This window comes from Oncorhynchus mykiss, unplaced genomic scaffold (genome assembly GCF_013265735.2).
Source record: "Oncorhynchus mykiss isolate Arlee unplaced genomic scaffold, USDA_OmykA_1.1 un_scaffold_213, whole genome shotgun sequence".
NCBI lineage: Eukaryota > Metazoa > Chordata > Actinopteri > Salmoniformes > Salmonidae > Oncorhynchus > Oncorhynchus mykiss.
The window spans coordinates 409,138-423,868 of NW_023493684.1; the positions used below are offsets into that span (position 1 = coordinate 409,138).

At 46.0% G+C, this 14,731-nt stretch overlaps 1 protein-coding gene across 4 annotated transcripts in view; it reads right to left on the reverse strand.

The window, feature by feature from the left end:
- LOC110514879 (WD repeat domain phosphoinositide-interacting protein 2) overlaps nt 1-10,644 on the reverse strand; it is a 40,352-nt gene extending 29,708 nt beyond the window's left edge. For 2 of the 4 annotated variants that reach the window (XR_005042043.1, XM_036972943.1), the window contains exons 1-8: nt 10,395-10,644; nt 8,059-8,141; nt 6,060-6,229; nt 5,800-5,896; nt 2,219-2,316; nt 1,996-2,088; nt 894-964; nt 7-114 (exon numbers count right to left, since the gene is read on the reverse strand). Coding sequence is in view for 3 of the 4 variants with exons in the window: in XM_036972943.1 (XP_036828838.1) it covers nt 7-114; nt 894-964; nt 1,996-2,088; nt 2,219-2,316; nt 5,800-5,896; nt 6,060-6,229; nt 8,059-8,141; nt 10,395-10,468 (794 nt within the window). In the remaining variant the exon portion in view is untranslated. Of the gene's footprint in view, nt 1-6; nt 115-893; nt 965-1,995; nt 2,089-2,218; nt 2,317-4,519; nt 4,600-5,799; nt 5,978-6,059; nt 6,230-8,058; nt 8,142-10,394 lie in introns of those variants that run through there. The other 2 variants (XM_036972944.1, XM_036972945.1) reach the window with 2 other exon arrangements.
- Between the last annotated feature and the right edge of the window lie 4,087 nt (nt 10,645-14,731).

Genomic DNA, 14,731 nt, shown 5'->3' on the forward strand with positions numbered 1-14,731 from the left:
ACTTACTTCTCTTTCTGCGTCTCCAGTTTGAAGATGTGGACCGTCTCCGTGTTACTGGATGCTGATAGGTAGAGGCCTTCCATACTGAAGGCCAGGGAACAGATAGATACACACCTAACACACACACATACACACACACACACACACACACACACACACACACACACACACACACACACACACTTCAGTTCAGACTGAACTCAGCTGTAGCTCATTTAATATTGTCCACTATTAAAACACATTTTACTATATAGAGTGGAATTAAGGAGAAGAAGGAGGGAGATGAAGAAGGAGGGAGATGAAGAAGGAGGGAGATGAAGAAGGAGGGAGAAGAAGAAGGAGGGAGAAGAAGAAGGAGGGAGACGAAGAAGAAGGAGGGAGACAAAGGAGGGAGATGAAGAAGGAGGGAGACGAAGGAGGGAGATGAAGAAGAAGGAGGGAGAAGAATAAGGAGGGAGAAGAAGAAGGAGGGAGACGAAGGAGGGAGATGAAGAAGAAGGAGGGAGTTGAAGGAGGGAGAAGAAGAAGGAGGGAGAAGAAGAAGGAGGGAGATGAAGAAGAAGGAGGGAGATGAAGAAGGAGGGAGAAGAAGAAGGAGGGAGAAGAAGAAGGAGGGAGATGAAGAAGAAGGAGGGAGACGAAGGAGGGAGATGAAGAAGAAGGAGGGAGAAGAATAAGAAGAAGGAGGGAGATGAAGGAGGAGGGAGAAGAAGAAGAAGGAGGGAGATGAAGGAGGAGGGAGATGAAGGAGGAGGGAGATGAAGAAGAAGGAGGGAGATGAAGGAGGAGGGAGATGAGGGAGAAGAAGAAGAAGGAGGAGGGAGATGAAGGAGGAGGGAGATGAAGAAGAAGGAGGGAGAAGATGAAGAAGGAGGGAGAAGAAGAAGTCCTACCTTTTGACTCCTCGACGGAACTCAAACAGTTTCTGTCCCTCAGGGATGGAGAACACACGAATCACCGTACCCTATCAGAAACCACCGATACATTACACACAGGATAGCTGATCCCTGATACAGCGAGGTTCCAAAACACACACTTCCAGCCGGTCCACCACTACACTGTTAATACCCATCAGATCTGCTACCATGGATGGGTCAGGGTTAAGGGTCAGGGTTAAGGGTCAGGGTTAAGGGTCAGGGTTAAGGGCCAGGGTTAAGGGCCAGGGTTAAGGGCCAGGGTTAAGGGCCAGGGTTAAGGGTCAAGGCCAGGGTTAAGGGCCAGGGTTAAGGGCCAAGGCCAGGGTTAAGGTTAAGGGTCAGGGTTAAGGGCCAGGGTTAAGGGCCAGGGTTAAGGGCCAAGGCCAGGGTTAAGGGTCAAGGCAAGGGTTAAGGGCCAGGGTTAAGGGCCAAGGCCAGGGATAAGGGTCAAGGCCAGGGTTAAGGGTCAGGGCCATAGAGATGGATAGAAAATAGTATCTGTATGGCAAGGGTCAGGGTTAAGGGTCAGGGTTAAGGGTCAGGGTTAAGGGCCATAGAGATGGATAGAGAATAGTATCTATATGGTAAGGGTCAGGGTTAAGGGTCGGGGTTAAGGGTCGGGGTTAAGGGCCATAGAGATGGATAGAGAATAGTATCTATATGGTAAGGGTCAGGGTTAAGGGTCGGGGTTAAGGGTTGGGGTTAAGGGTCAAGGTTAAGGGCCAGGGTTACAGGTCAGGGTTTTTTTCATTTTAATTTTACCTTTATTTAACTAGGCAAGTCAGTTAAGAACACATTCTTATTTTCAATGACGGCCTAGGAACAGTGGGTTAACTGCCTGCTCAGGGGCAGAACGACAGATTTGTACCTTGTCAGCTCGGGGGTTTGAACTTGCAACCTTCCGGTTACTAGTCCACCGCTCTAACCACTATGCTACCCTGCCGCCGGGCCAGGGTTACGGGTCAGGGTTAAGGGCCAGGGTTAAGGGTCAGGGTTAAGGGCCAGGGTTAAGGGTCAGGGAAGAGGGACCGGCTGACACCACCTCAGTAGTTCAGTGTAACAGTTTAAAGTGTCTCACCTTCTCCGAGGCTGTGGCCAGTTTGGTTCCGCTAGCATCAAACACCACAGCTGCTAATGGACTGTCATGGGCTGGGATCATGTTGGCTGCCCTCTGGAGACACAGTAAAACACACAGAGACTGAAACAGCACAGTTGTAGTAGAGCTAGCCATCTTCAATGTGTGTGTGTGTGTGTGTGTGTGTGTGTGTGTGTGTGTGTGTGTATGTGTGTGTGTGTCGTACCAGGTTGACCGTGTCGAACACCTGGACCTCTCCTATTGTAGCACTGCCGGGGTAGGCCAGGTAACAGTTATCATTACTGATGGAGAGAGCACACAACCCTGGGGAGAGAACACACGGATATTACAGTAGGAGAAAACACACAACCCTGGGGAGAGAACACACAACCCTGGGGAGAACACACAACCCTGGGGAGAGAACACACAACCCTGGGGAGAGAACACACAACCCTGGGGGGAGAACACACAACCCTGGGGAGAGAACACACAACCCTGGGGAGAGAACACACAACCCTGGGGAGAGAACACACAACCCTGGGGAGAGAACACACGGATATTACAGGAGGAGAGAACACACAACCCTGGGGAGAGAACACACAACCCTGGGGAGAGAACACACGGATATTACAGTAGGAGAGAACACACAACCCTGGGGAGAGAACACACGGATATTACAGTAGGAGAAAACACACAACCCTGGGGAGAGAACACACAACCCTGGGGAGAAAACACACAACCCTGGGGAGAAAACACACAACCCTGGGGAGAAAACACACAACCCTGGGGAGAGAACACACAACCCTGGGGAGAGAACACACAACCCTGGGGAGAGAACACACAACCCTGGGGAGAGAACACACAACCCTGGGGAGAGAACACACGGATATTACAGTAGGAGAAAACACACAACCCTGGGGAGAGAACACACAACCCTGGGGAGAGAGCACACGGATATTACAGGAGAAAACACACAACCCTGGGGAGAGAACACACGGATATTACAGTAGCAGAAAACACACAACCCTGGGGAGAGAACACACAACCCTGGGGAGAAAACACACGGATATTACAGGAGGAGAGAACACACAACCCTGGGGAGAGAACGCACAACCCTGGGGAGAGAAAGCACAACCCTGGGGAGAGAACGCACAACCCTGGGGAGAGAACACACAACCCTGGGGACAGAACACACAACCCTTGGGATAGAATTCACAACCCTGGGGAGAGAACACACAACCCTGGGGAGAGAACACACAACCCTGGGGAGAGAACACACAACCCTGGGGAGAGAACACACAGATATTACAGTAGGAGAAAACACACAACCCTGGGGAGAGAACACACGGATATTACAGTAGGAGAAAACACACAACCCTGGGGAGAGAACACACAACCCTGGGGAGAGAACACACAACCCTGGGGAGAGAACACACGGATATTACAGGAGAAAACACACAACCCTGGGGAGAGAACACACGGATATTACAGTAGGAGAAAACACACAACCCTGGGGAGAGAACACACAACCCTGGGGAGAGAACACACGGATATTACAGGAGGAGAGAACACACAACCCTGGGGAAAGAATGCACAACCCTGGGGAGAGAACGCACAACCTTGGGGAGAGAACACACAACCCTGGGGACAGAACACACAACCCTTGGGAGAGAATGCACAACCCTGGGGAGAGAACACACAACCCTGGGGAGAGAACACACAACCCTGGGGAGAGAACACACGGATATTACAGGAGGAGAGAACACACAACCCTGGGGAGAAAACACACAACCCTGGGGAGAGAACGCACAACCCTGGGGAGAGAACGCACAACCCTGGGGAGAGAACGCACAACCCTGGGGAGAGAACGCACAACCCTGGGGAGAAAACACACAACCCTGGGGAGAAAACACACAACCCTGGGGAGAGAACGCACAACCCTGGGGAGAGAACGCACAACCCTGGGGAGAGAACACACGGATATTACAGGAGGAGAGAACACACGGATATTACAGGAGGAGAAAACACACAACCCTGGGGAGAGAACACACGGATATTACAGGAGGAGAGAACACAAAACTACTAAATACAATACGGTTGGATTAAACAGGTTCAGGTTCCACTAGATGTTGGAACATTGCTGAGGGGACTTGCTTCCATTCAGCCACCAGAGCACTACTGAGGTCGGGCACTGATGTTGGGCGATTAGGCTCGTAGTCGGTGTTCTAATTCATCCCAAAGGAGTTCAATGGGTTGGGGTCAGGGCTCCGTGCAGGCCAGTCAAGTTCTTCCACGCCGATCTCGACAAACCATTTCCCATTCTGTGAGCGTGTTGAAAGTCACTGATCTCCTCAGTAAGGCCATTCTATTGCCAATGTTTGTCTATGGAGATTCCATGGCGGTGTGCTTTTAAACACCTGTCTGAAACGGGTGTGGCTGAAATAGCCGAAACCACTAATTTGAAAGGTTTTCCACATACATTAGTATATATATGGGTTGGGATTTAGTCCTAGGTTAAGGGTTTTACCTGAGGGGTTGGGAGGTGTCTCTCTGATGGTGTGCAGGACCTTCATGTCTCTAGATGTAGTCCTAGGTTAAGGATTTTACCTGAGGGGTTGGGAGGTGTCTCTCTGATGGTGTGCAGGACCTTCATGTCTCTAGATGTAGTCCTGGGTTAAGGGTTTTACCTGAGGGGTTGGGAGGTGTCTCTCTGATGGTGTGCAGGACCTTCATGTCTCTAGATGTAGTCCTGGGTTAAGGGTTTTACCTGAGGGGTTGGGAGGTGTCTCTCTGATGGTGTGCAGGACCATCATGTCTCTAGATGTAGTCCTAGGTTAAGGATTTTACCTGAGGGGTTGGGAGGTGTCTATCTGATGGTGTGCAGGACCTTCATGTCTCTAGATGTAGTCCTGGGTTAAGGATTTTACCTGAGGGGTTGGAAGGTGTCTCTCTGATGGTGTGCAGGACCTTCATGTCTCTAGATGTAGTTCTGGGTTAAGGGTTTTACCTGAGGGGTTGGGAGGTGTCTCTCTGATGGTGTGCAGGACCTTCATGTCTCTAGATGTAGTTCTGGGTTAAGGGTTTTACCTGAGGGGTTGGGAGGTGTCTCTCTGATGGTGTGCAGGACCTTCATGTCTCTAGATGTAGTTCTGGGTTAAGGGTTTTACCTGAGGGGTTGGGAGGTGTCTCTCTGATGGTGTGCAGGACCTTCATGTCTCTAGATGTAGTTCTAGGTTAAGGGTTTTACCTGAGGGGTTGGGAGGTGTCTCTCTGATGGTGTGCAGGACCTTCATGTCTCTAGATGTAGTCCTAGGTTAAGGGTTTTACCTGAGGGGTTGGGAGGTGTCTCTCTGATGGTGTGCAGGACGTTCATGTCTCTAGATGTAGTTCTAGGTTAAGGGTTTTACCTGAGGGGTTGGGAGGTGTCTCTCTGATGGTGTGCAGGACCTTCATGTCTCTAGATGTAGTTCTAGGTTAAGGGTTTTACCTGAGGGGTTGGGAGGTGTCTCTCTGATGGTGTGCAGGACCTTCATGTCTCTAGATGTAGTCCTAGGTTAAGGGTTTTACCTGAGGGGTTGGGAGGTGTCTCTCTGATGGTGTGCAGGACCTTCATGTCTCTAGATGTAGTTCTAGGTTAAGGGTTTTACCTGAGGGGTTGGGAGGTGTCTCTCTGATGGTGTGCAGGACCTTCATGTCTCTAGATGTAGTCCTAGGTTAAGGGTTTTACCTGAGGGGTTGGGAGGTGTCTCTCTGATGGTGTGCAGGACCTTCATGTCTCTAGATGTAGTTCTAGGTTAAGGGTTTTACCTGAGGGGTTGGGAGGTGTCTCTCTGATGGTGTGCAGGACCTTCATGTCTCTGATGTTGTGGATGTACAGAGATTCCTCCAGACATACTATGAGCCTCTGAAACACACACAGGAGTCTTCAGTGTTGTAGTGTTGTAGCTAGGAGTTTAACACACCTGTCCAGACATACTATCAGCCTCTGAAACACACACTCCTGCTCATCATCACATATCACTGTGTGTGTGTGTGTGTGTGTGTGTGTGTGGTGTGTGTGTTCCTACCTGTCTGTTGAGCTTGACAGCCAGTATAGTGTTACTGTAACTATAGTTACAGATCTCCGTTCCCTTCTTGAAGTGACAGACCTTCAGCTTCCTAGGAGCCTTCAGACTGACGATCGCCACCAGACTACTGCTGAACAGACGCTCTACAATACACACATCCTCTGTGTCCGCTGAGCGTGCGTGCACACACACACACACACACACACATTAGTACCAAACAGTATAACCCTGTTGCTCTAATATTCTAGAGAGCTATTCCATATTATAGTGATCCTACATTAACAGTGGGGATGATGACTGTATGGACTGTGAGTGGAATACATGTCTGTGGTACATGTACAGTGCCTTCAAGAAAGTATTCAGACCCCTTGACTTTTTACACATTTTGTTATGTTACAGCCTTATTCTAAAATGGATTACATTTTCCCCTCATCAATCTACACACAACACCCCATAACGACATTACAACACCCCATAACGACATCACAACACCCCATAACGACATCACAATACCCCATAATGAGAAAGCAAAAACATATATTTTTTTACATTTCTGCTAACTAAGCGAAAACTGTTTTTTTTCTAGAAATGTTTGCAAATGTAAAAAAATAAATAAAAGTTTCTTTAGCATTGAAGGTCCCCAAGAACACAGTGGCCTCCATCATTCTGAAATGGAACAAGTTTGGAACCACCAAGACTCTTCCTAGACCTGGCCGCCCGGCCAAACTGAGCAATCGGTGGAGAAGAGCCTTGGTCAGGTCGACTAAGAACCTGATGGTCACTCTGACAGAGCTCCAGAGTTCCTCTGTGGAGATGAAAGAACCTTCCAGAAGGACAACCTCTGCAGCACTCCACTAATCAGGTCTTTATAGTAGTGGCCAGACGGAAGCCACTCCTCAGTAAGAAGGCACATGACAGCCCGCTTGGAGTTTGCCAAAAGGCACCTAAAGGACTCTCAAACCATGAGAAACAAGATTCTCTGGTCAGATGAAACCAAGATTGAACTCTTTGGCTTGAATGCCAAGCGCCAGGGGCTGGGAGACGAGTCAGGATCGAAGGAAAGATGAACAGAGAAAAGTGCAGAGAGGTCCTTGATGAAAAGCCCTGAGGGCTCTGGAGCAGGTTAAGACTGGGGCGAAGGTTCACCTTCCAACAGGACAACAACCCTAAGCACACAGCCAAGACAACGCAGGAAGAGCTTCGGGACAAGTCTCTGAATGTCCTTGAGTGGCCCAGCCAGAGTCTGGACTTGAACCAGATTAAACATCTCTGGAGAAACCTGAAAATAGCTGTGCAGCAACGCTAACCATCCAACATGACAGAGCTTGAGAGGATCTGCAGAGGAGAATGGGAGAAACTCCCCATCCAACCTGACAGAGCTTGAGAGGATCTGCAGAGGAGAATGGGAGAAACTCCCCATCCAACCTGACAGAGCTTGAGAGGATCTGCAGAGAAGAATGGGAGAAACTCCCTAAATACAGGTGTGCCAAGCTTTTAGCGTGATACCCAAGAAGACCTGAGGCTGTAATCGCTGCCAAAGGTGCTTCAACAAAGTACAGAGTAAAGGGTCTGAATATTTATGTATTGTGATGTCATTATGGGGTATTGTGATGTCATCATGGGGTATTGTGATGTCATCATGGGGTATTGTGATGTCATTATGGGGTATTGTGATGTCATTATGGGGTATTGTGATGTCATTATGGGGTATTGTGATGTCATTATGGGGTATTGTGATGTCATTATAGGGTATTGTGTGTAGATTGATGAGGGGAAAAACGATTTAATACATTTTAGAATAATTCTGTAATGTAATAAAACGTGGAAAAGGTCAAGGTAAATATATAGCCATTCCATATTACTGTAAAACAACATTAAGAGTGATGGTTATGACTGTGTGGTATCTAGTAAGTGCAGTATTTAATATATATATATATATATATATATATATATATACACATACAAACACGTCATAAATCCATATGATATTGATACTCACTACATTCATAAATCTGCTCCAACTTGTCCACAGACGATAGGGAGAAGAACTTGTAGCCTGATTTGGTTCCAACAGCTAAAGACCTGGAGAGAGGACACACACGTTAGAACAGATACCTGACTTGATGAGAGAGAGAGACAGGCTGGTGACACAGGCCTGACCGAGGGGAGAGAGACAGAGACAGGCTGGTGACACTGGCCTGACCGAGGGGAGAGACAGAGACAGGCTGGTGACACTGGCCTGACCGAGGGGAGTGAGACAGAGACAGGCTGGTGACACTGGCCTGACCGAGGGGAGAGAGGCAGAGACAGGCTGGTAACACTGGCCTGACCGAGGGGAGAGAGACAGAGACAGGCTGGTGACACTGGCCTGACTATGACAGTGTGTGTTTGAGTGACATTGGGTCACACGGTGTGTGTTGCAATCCCACTACCCAGAAAGACCAGAGTGGTCAGCAATGGCATCCACTTTCACAGACTCCACCAGGGACGGGTAGAAATCACCAAACACCATCAAGATCAATGTATCAAAACACCACCAAGATCAATGTATCAAAACACCACCAAGATCAATGTATCAAAACACCACCAAGATCAATGTATCAAAACACCACCAAGATCAATGTATCAAAACAACACCAAGATCAATGTATCAAAACACCACCAAGATCAATGTATCAAAACACCATCAAGATCAAAAATAAACTACTAAATACTAAATACATTGATTTCCGCTCTTCTCACTAAACAGCAAATGATTGCATCTTGTTATTATATTTAGGCCTAGCTGCCTGTTTTTTTGTTCTGAATAAAAGTGACATCATATTTTCCCCAAGGCTACTACACGGCTCCTTTTGCCTTCTTGCAATGCAATACTTCAACGTTGATTCAATTATTAGTTTCAGTGGTTTTTGTGAGGTCAATACACCATTTCTCTAGAGAGAAATTAAATAATTTACGAGAGAAGTCAAATAGGCTAGTGGCTGGAGCGTTGGGCCAGTAACTGAAAGGTTGCTGGATCGAATCTCTGAGCTGACAAGGTAAAAATCTGTCGCTCTGCCCCTGAACAAGGCAGTTAACACACTGTTCCCTGGTAGGCCGTCATTGTAAATAAGAATTTGTTCTTAACTGACTTGCCTCGTTAAATAAAGGTTCAATTTTAAAAGATGCTGGGAGTTGAAGTTTTATGCAAATATCCAACCAAGTTAAACTGTTCTTTTCCATCTTGGAAACAAATGGATTCACTCTGCGCTTGTACGCCTGCTAAGTTAGGTTAGATACACACAGACCAAGGATGTATATAAACCCTGCTGATGCTATGTATTGGCCATTGAGAAGCTTTAAGCCATATTGGCACTCCTCAGTAGGAGCAGTTCTCCATTGGAAATAATGGAATTCTACAGTATTTACATTAAAGGTTTCAAGGACAACATTACATGTGTTTAAGTATTTGTTGTTGTTGTAGTGGGGCAAGTAGCATTAGAACTTTCCAAAAATGTATCATTTATTAGTAATTTCCTATGCGGACCTGACAGACAGTGGAATATTTTCAATGTTTTGGCAATTGAATGTGCACAATTTTTGGCTTTGGTATTTCCATTAAAAGGCGCTAATAATTTGAATGTAATTATTTTATAATGCATTTAATATAAACATTAAAAAAAATAATCAAAACAGGTTTTTTTTTTAATAATGAACGGAAACGACCTCAAAAAGCTCAGCACACTTAAACAGTTTATTTGATTTAACCAGGCAAATCAGTCAAGAACAAATTCCTATTCACAATGACGGCCTACACCGGCCAAACCGGGGATTTGTGCACAGCCCTATGGGACTCCCAATCACGGCCGGATGATGATGATACAGCATTAGTACATACGCATGGTCTAAAGTTTACGGGAGGATAAGCACATTCTCAAGTCAAGTTCAGTTTGACGACTGTGCGTGAAAACTGGTACACGCATGTTTAGGGCCATATTCTGTGAATGTGTAGCGTTTATACATGAGGGCCCAGGTGAACCGTAGCTTTCTGGGCAGAGAGGAGATCTCGCCTTTTCATCGTCCTTTGCCCAGATATTGGTTCAGGTATCGATACACTTTATCATATTAAGGAATGATCCCCTCGCCTTTTTGTGTTAGACAACTAGTTTATGCTTCTTGTTTATCCAGGCACTTTAGCTAGCTGGCTGGTTAGCGTTTTAGCTGGCTGACGACATGGATGCTAAAGTAGGCAACATGATCAGACAGCTTGTCAGCTAACTAGCATCTCTCCCCGGCCCTCCTCTCCCTTCTCCCCGACCCTCCTCCCCGGTCCTCCTCTCCCCGGGCCTTCCTTACGTGTTGTCCTGGTTAAAGTTGGCGAAGAGGAGCTGGCTACAGCCGGTCTCCCCGCTCTGACTAGCCAAGTTCATGGGCCCGGCACCATCTAATCCAGCCGTGTGAGAAAGCAGCAGTCGGGTAGGTTGTGGATAGTAACTGGGTGAGAGTGAAGTTGGCCTGTATTCATGGAGCCATCTCGCTGTTCTCTTGTTGTTGTTGTTTTCTCCGTCGCTGTTGCCCCCTCTCTCTGCGCATGGGCGGTAGCAGGGTTTTGCGACAGTTTCTTAAAGGGGCCGTTCCACCATTTCACAGGTTTGGTTTACGGTTGTGTTTGGGGATGGAAGAAGTGTGGTAAATGACAATCACTTTTGGGAACGTCTCAAAAAATCTATACATTTATCGGAATCTCGTTTCAGTTGAAACAATAATCTGTTCAACGACCACCTTATACCAAAGATTTTATGAACTAACCCAAGATAGACCAGAGCCTGTCGTTTCCAATGGGAACACATTAATCATAGGTGGCAGAACAAGCAAGGAGGTGGGCAGAGATTTCCGTTAGGAAGCACACTGCCGGCCACTGTGCTTCCTCTCATCACCATGTTTGGTAGTGAGTGGAAACGCCAACCGGATGCTTCATATTTACACATCCGGTGAAATATCTGTCTCATTGTTCTGTGGCTGTGGCTAGACGATTGATATTATTGATATTCTGCCGTACTTGTCACCAGGAGATGGCGCAGTCTGACAACATACATTTTCATAATTTCCGACACTGGACAACTGCGGTATAAGAACTGGAGACAGCGTCCAAGATGCCCGCCCGTTGTTGTCAAGGTAGTGTAATGTACTGTAATGTAATGTAATGTACTCAAATCAAATTGTACTTGTTACATGCCTTGAATACAACAGGTGTAGTAGACCTTACCGTGAAATGCTTGCTTACGTCCTTTACCAACAAAGCAACATTTTTCAAAAGTAAGACACTTTTTCCACATTTTGTTACGTTACAGCCTTATTCTAAAATGTATTAAATCGTTTTTTTCCTCCTCATCAATCTACACACAATACCCCATAATGACAAAGCAAAAACAGGTTTTTAGAATTTTTTGGCAAATGTATAAATAAAAAATAAAAAATAAATATCACATTTACATAAGTATTCAGACCTTTTACTCAGTACTTTGTTTCCATCTACGTAACATTGCAAAAATCAGAAACTTTCTGTCCAAAAATGATGCAGAAAAATTAATCCATGCTTTTGTCACTTCTAGGTTAGACTACTGCAATGCTCTACTTTCCGGCTACCCGGATAAAGCACTAAATAAACTTCAGTTAGTGCTAAATACGGCTGCTAGAATCTTGACTAGAACCAAAAAATTTGATCATATTACTCCAGTGCTAGCCTCTCTACACTGGCTTCCTGTCAAAGCAAGGGCTGATTTCAAGGTTTTACTGCTAACCTATAAAGCATTACATGGGCTTGCTCCTACCTATCTCTCTGATTTGGTCCTGCCGTACATACCTACACGTACGCTACGGTCACAAGACGCAGGCCTCCTAATTGTCCCTAGAATTTCTAAGCAAACAGCTGGAGGCAGGGCTTTCTCCTATAGAGCTCCATTTTTATGGAACGGTCTGCCTACCCATGTCAGAGACGCAAACTCGGTCTCAACCTTCAAGTCTCTACTGAAGACTCATCTCTTCAGTGGGTCATATGATTGAGTGTAGTCTGGCCCAGGAGTGGGAAGGTGAACGGAAAGGCTCTGGAGCAACGAACCGCCCTTGCTGTCTCTGCTGCCTCTAACCCTATTACAGGGGCTGAGTCACTGGCTTTACTGGGGCTCTCTCATGCCGTCCCTGGAGGGGGTGCTTCACCTGAGTGGGTTGATTCACTGATGTGGTCATCCTGTCTGGGTTACCTGACATGATGACTCCTTGCTGTCCCCAGTCCACCTGACTGTGCTGCTGCTCCAGTTTCAACTGTTCTGCCTTATTATTATTCGACCATGCTGGTCATTTATGAACATTTGAACATCTTGGCCATGTTCTGTTATAATCTCCACCCGGCACAGCCAGAAGAGGACTGGCCACCCCACATAGCCTGGTTCCTCTCTAGGTTTCTTCCTAGGTTTTGGCCTTTCTAGGGAGTTTTTCCTAGCCACCGTGCTTCTACACCTGCATTGCTTGCTGTTTGGGGTTTTAGGCTGGGTTTCTGTACAGCACTTTGAGATATCAGCTGATGTACGAAGGGCTATATAAATACATTTGATTTGATTTGATTTGAAGCACCTTTGGCAGCGATTACAGCCTCTAGTCTTCTTGGGTATGGTTCAACAAGCTTGGCACACCTGTATTTGGGGAGTTTCTCCCATTCCTCTCTGCAGATCATCTCATGCTCTGTCAGGTTGGATGGGGAGCATTGCTGCACAGCTATTTTCAGGTCTCTCTAGAGGTGTTCGATCGGGTTCAAGTCCGGGCTCTGGCTGGCCCACTCAAGGACATTCAGAGATTGTCCCGAAGCCACACCTGCGTTGTCTTGGCTGTATGCTTAGGGTCATTGTCCTGTTGGAAGGTGAACCTTCGCCCCAGTCTGAGGTTCTGGATCAGGTTTTCAATAAGGATCTCTCTGTACTTTGCTCCGTTCATCTTTCCCTCGATCCTGACTAGTCTCCCAGTCCCTGCCGCTGAAAAACATCCCCACAGCATGATGCTGCCACCACCATGCTTCACCTTAGGGATGGTACCAGGTTTCTTCCAGACATGACGCTTGGCATTCAGGCCAAAAAGTTCCATCTTGGTTTCATCAGACCAGAGAATCTTGAGTCTTTAGGTGCCTTTGTCAAACTTCAAGCGGGCTGTCATGTACCTTTTACTGAGGAGTGGCTTCTGTCTGGCCACTCCACCATAAAGGCCTTATTGGTAGAGTGCTGCAGAGATGGTTATCCTTCTGGAAGGTTCTACCATCTCCACAGAGGAACTCTGGAGCTCTATCAGAGTGACCATCAGGTTCATGGTCACCTCCCTGACCAAGGCCCTTCTTCCCCGATTGCTCAGTTTGGCCGGCGGCCAGCTCTAGGAAGAGTCTAGGTGGTTCCAAACTTCTTCCATTTAAGAATGATGGAGGCCACTGTGTTCTTGGGGACCTTCAAGGCTACAGGAATGTTTTGGTACCCTTCCCCAGATCTGTGCCTCAACACAATTCTGTCTCTGAACTCTACGGACAATTACTTCGACCTCATGGCTTGGTTTTTGCTCTGAAATGCTCTGTCAACTGTTGGAATTTACCACAAGTGGACTCCAATCAAGATGTAGAAACATCTCTAGGATGACCAATGGAAACAGGAAGCAACTGAGTTAAATGTCGAGTCTCATAACAAAGGGTCTGAATACTGATGTAAATAAGGTATCTGTTTTTTTATTTTTTATTAATACATTTGCTCTAATTTCTAAAACCCTTTTTTCTCTGTAATTATGGGCTATTGAGTGTAGATTGCTGAGGATTTTATTTAATCAATTTTAGAATAAGGCTGTAACGTAAAACAACGTGGAAAAAGTCAAGGGGTCTGAATACTTACCGAATGCACTGTATATTATAAATATATATATATATATATATATATATATATATATATATATATATATATATAAATATATATATACATACTGTATGTGAAGGAATGTGAATGTATGCCTTTCACAAAAATGCAGAGTTAAAAAGTTAGACAAATTTGAGAAATAAAAAAAGGAAATAGTAAAATCAAATTAAAACATGGTTAGCAGATGTTAATGGTCACATGGTTAGCAGATGTTAATGGTCACATGGTTAGCAGATGTTAATGGTCACATGGTTAGCAGATGTTAATGGTCACATGGTTAGCAGATGTTAATGGTCACATGGTTAGCAGATGTTAATGGTCACATGGTTAGCAGATGTTAATGGTCACATGGTTAGCAGATGTTAATGGTCACATGGTTAGCAGATGTTAATGGTCACATGGTTAGCAGATGTTAATGGTCACATGGTTAGCAGATGTTAATGGTCACATGGTTAGCAGATGTTAATGGTCACATGGTTAGCAGATGTTAATGGTCACATGATTTGCAGATGTTAATGGTCACATACACATGGTTAGCAGATGTTAATGGTCACATACACATGGTAGCAGATGTTAATGGTCACATGGTTAGCAGATGTTAATGGTCACATACACATGGTTAGCAGATGTTGTTGGTCACACGATTAGCAGATGTTAATGGTCACATGATTTGCAGATGTTAATGGTCACATACACATGGTTAGCAGATGTTAATGCTCACATGGTTAGCAAATGTTATTGGTCACATACACATGG